This window comes from Rhododendron vialii, chromosome 3a (genome assembly GCF_030253575.1).
Source record: "Rhododendron vialii isolate Sample 1 chromosome 3a, ASM3025357v1".
Classification (NCBI taxonomy): domain Eukaryota; kingdom Viridiplantae; phylum Streptophyta; class Magnoliopsida; order Ericales; family Ericaceae; genus Rhododendron; species Rhododendron vialii.
The window spans coordinates 23,172,303-23,175,605 of record NC_080559.1 but is presented as its reverse complement, the minus strand read 5'-3'; the positions used below and the strand labels follow the sequence as shown (position 1 = coordinate 23,175,605).

The window sequence follows — 3,303 nt, the reverse complement described above, 5'->3', positions numbered from 1 at the left end:
TAAATTTTTTTTGCACCGTATAAAAGATCTCGATGAGATCTATCAAACTAGATCCATATTAGTAGAAAAATTATTTACGTAAACACATTATTTTTGAGCTTGAAATTGCCTTCTTAAAAAATAAATACTTATATTGAGTTTCGGAACGGAGCCTTAAGCTCTTCCACGATTTGGTAAGCTGTGTTTCTTTGAGAATTTTTTGGATCCTTGTCAACTAAAGGATAATAACTTGCAATCGCATAAAATACCAAATAATGTGTCAAATCTGCTGTCATCCCAATTGAATTTTTATGTCAACCCTCGTTGTTCAAACTTACACCTCGTACCAACAGTAAATAATTGGCAGTTTGTTAGGACATCATTAATTTGTTAGTACTAGGACAGCTTTTTAGAGCTGGAAGTGCCAACCTAAGCTCATCAAGCATTCGGTGCATGGAGCCGCACCGAATAATCACTCTCAAACCTCTCCGTAGACTCCTGTATATAAAAGGCAACAGCTTTCTAACAGTACTCCGTCAAAAGTGAGACTTCTGCAGTCGTGAGAGAGAGAGAGAGAGAGAGAGAGAGAGAGATGGGGCAGAAGGAGGAGGAGGAGAGTGTGAAATTAGGAGCCAACAAGTTTCCGGAGGAACAGCCTAACGGGACGGCGGCGCAGGGAGGAGACAGGGACTACTCGGAGCCGGCGCCTTCGCCGCTGTTTGAGCGGGGGGAGCTAACCTCCTGGTCCTTTTACAGAGCCGGAATCGCGGAGTTTGTGGCAACTTTTCTGTTTCTATACATCTTAGTCATGACGGTGATTGGCGTTGGCCAGACCTCCGACAAGTGCTCGACTGTTGGATTACAGGGTATTGCTTGGGCCGTTGGTGGCATGATCTTTGTCCTTGTCTACTGCACTGCCGGCATCTCAGGTTAATTTCCCCACCTTCTTCCTTCTTTTTTTTTTTTTTTGGCAAATATCGCGCCACGTTGGTTTTTGTGTTTTTTTGCATGCACAATCTTGAGTGATTCCAATCCAAGTAATTTGAATTATATATGTGCACCCATCTTCCTCTCCAACTCCACTTGCTAAAATTGTTTGAAGGGTTGACTTTTTGATTTTCTTTTCAAACTTTTACATATGATCCGAGCTATTTACAAGCAGTCTCAAAGACTCAGCTCGGCTATTGACTTTAGGAGCTATGGTATATGCCCTACGTTTTTCTGCTCGATTATTGATATAAATTTTGTTGTTCTAATGCACACTTTCAACATAAAAATCATTTCTCAATACGATTGTATTTCGAGCCGGATAATCAGTACCGCTGAAAGTTTACATTTATACATGAACATGGATTTCTTATAAATATTGATGTGCAACTTCTTCTTTTTCCTGTGTAGGGGGACATATTAATCCGGCGGTGACATTTGGGCTACTACTAGCAAGGAAACTATCATTGAACAGGGCAATTTTCTATATGATAATGCAGTGTCTCGGAGCAATTTGTGGAGTGGGAGTAGCGAAAGGGCTGGAGAAGAGCGGCCGGTACGAGGTATTTGGTGGTGCCGCCAATGTTGTGGCACCTGGCTACACCAAGGGCGTTGGCCTTGCTGCTGAAATCGTTGGCACCTTCGTGCTTGTGTATACGGTTTTCTCCGCCACTGATGCCAAGCGCAGTGCTAGAGACTCCCACGTTCCTGTAAGCGCAAATTCATTCTCGCTGCTTTTGAGTCTCTCTCTCTATCTCTGTCTCTCTCTCAAAATATTTATACTTATACATATACTTGCACATATGTATAAGTAAATATGTATTTTGTATGTTGATTTGGGCACTGATGCTTTTTTTGTGATGTTTGGGGGTTTAGGTTTTGGCTCCGTTGCCAATTGGGTTTGCGGTGTTTGTGGTGCATTTGGCGACTATTCCAATTACAGGGACTGGTATTAACCCGGCTAGGAGTCTTGGTGCAGCAGTCATCTACAACCGGAGCCACGCATGGCATGACCAAGTAAGTTCTTTGATCTAACTTATTTATTTTGATATATTTTTAATTTTTCAGTTTGTATTGAATTTTGTAAAAATTATTTAGTCATCGCGATGAGAGAAACTTAAAAGGTAAAAATGTGATTCTAAAGTTAAAATAGGATCACTGGAAGATACTAAAAATCAACAAATTTTTAATTTTTGAAATTTTTTGAATTTGATTAAACTTTATTTAATTTTATAATTTATTTTTTCGTGACGCATTTAAATTTTAAAAATTTTACTTACAAATCAGCAAAAAAAAATTAAAAACAATAGAAAATAATGTGGCCAACCCATCCATGCAAGTATGATTTCTATATCTTTGAAACAAAAGCATTTTTTTCATGAACACAAGCCCCTGTTATGTCTTTTTTCCTGTTTTAAAGGATATCGTATTCTAAATTTTTTTTGGGGATAGAATTTTAATTTTTGTGTTTTTCTCATTGTGGGTCTTCTTAGAATAATTTTATAAATAAGTTTTTGATGCCATCGGTACAAAATAAGTTCTAAAAATTGCAGCCAACAAGATTTCCTAATGTTTGCAACTCTTTTGATGGGGTTGGGTTATGATTGCAGTGGATTTTCTGGGTGGGACCTTTTGTCGGGGCAGCACTCGCAGCTACGTATCATCAGGTCGTGATTAGGGCCATCCCCTTCAAATCCAAGTGATCACCATCTCCAGGGACCCATTACCATTGACACGGTTGTTTATTTGTGACAATTGATTCTTTGTTTCTCGTGTTTGTTTTGTACATGTAATGTGTATGTCTCGGTAAAATATATTATAAATGTAATTTCTTGTGACCATTACCATTGATGTGGTTGTTTATTTGTGACCATTGATTCTTTGTTTCTCGTGTTTGTTTTGTGTATGTAATGTGTATGCCTCAATGAAATGTATTATAAATGTAATTTCTTGTGACCATTACCAGTGATGTGGTTGTTTATTTGTGACCAAGATTGGATGTCTAATGGATGGGCCCCAATTAGAAGTTTTTTTTTTTTGATCAACAGCAAATTTCATTCAAGAAGCCTAACGGCACTTACATGAAATTATCATAACAGTCGGTAAGAGCTAAATCTATTGAAAACTAAGAAAAGAGCAAACCACAAATGGGTATACAAGCTCAAAGACGCATTACTGCAAAAGCAGACCGACACGATGCGGCATAGGGTCTATCCTAGCAACAATAGATGAGCAACCCAGAGCTCAAACCATTAGAGCGGTCCTTTAAATGGCTAATGTTGGCTTTCACGGCGAAAGGGACGAATCCCTCACAGCCGCAAAGGGAAGCTCCAGAGT

General features: G+C 38.9%; 1 protein-coding gene across 1 annotated transcript; it reads left to right on the top strand.

Moving 5' to 3' along the window:
• Positions 1–509: 509 nt before the first annotated feature.
• On the top strand, positions 510–2,925 carry LOC131320517 (aquaporin PIP1-2-like). The gene is made up of 4 exons (XM_058351234.1): positions 510–908; positions 1,378–1,676; positions 1,843–1,983; positions 2,577–2,925. Exons 1-4 carry the CDS (start codon positions 572–574, stop codon positions 2,667–2,669), a joined length of 870 nt encoding a protein of 289 aa, XP_058207217.1. The 5' UTR covers positions 510–571; the 3' UTR covers positions 2,670–2,925.
• Positions 2,926–3,303: the final 378 nt, after the last annotated feature.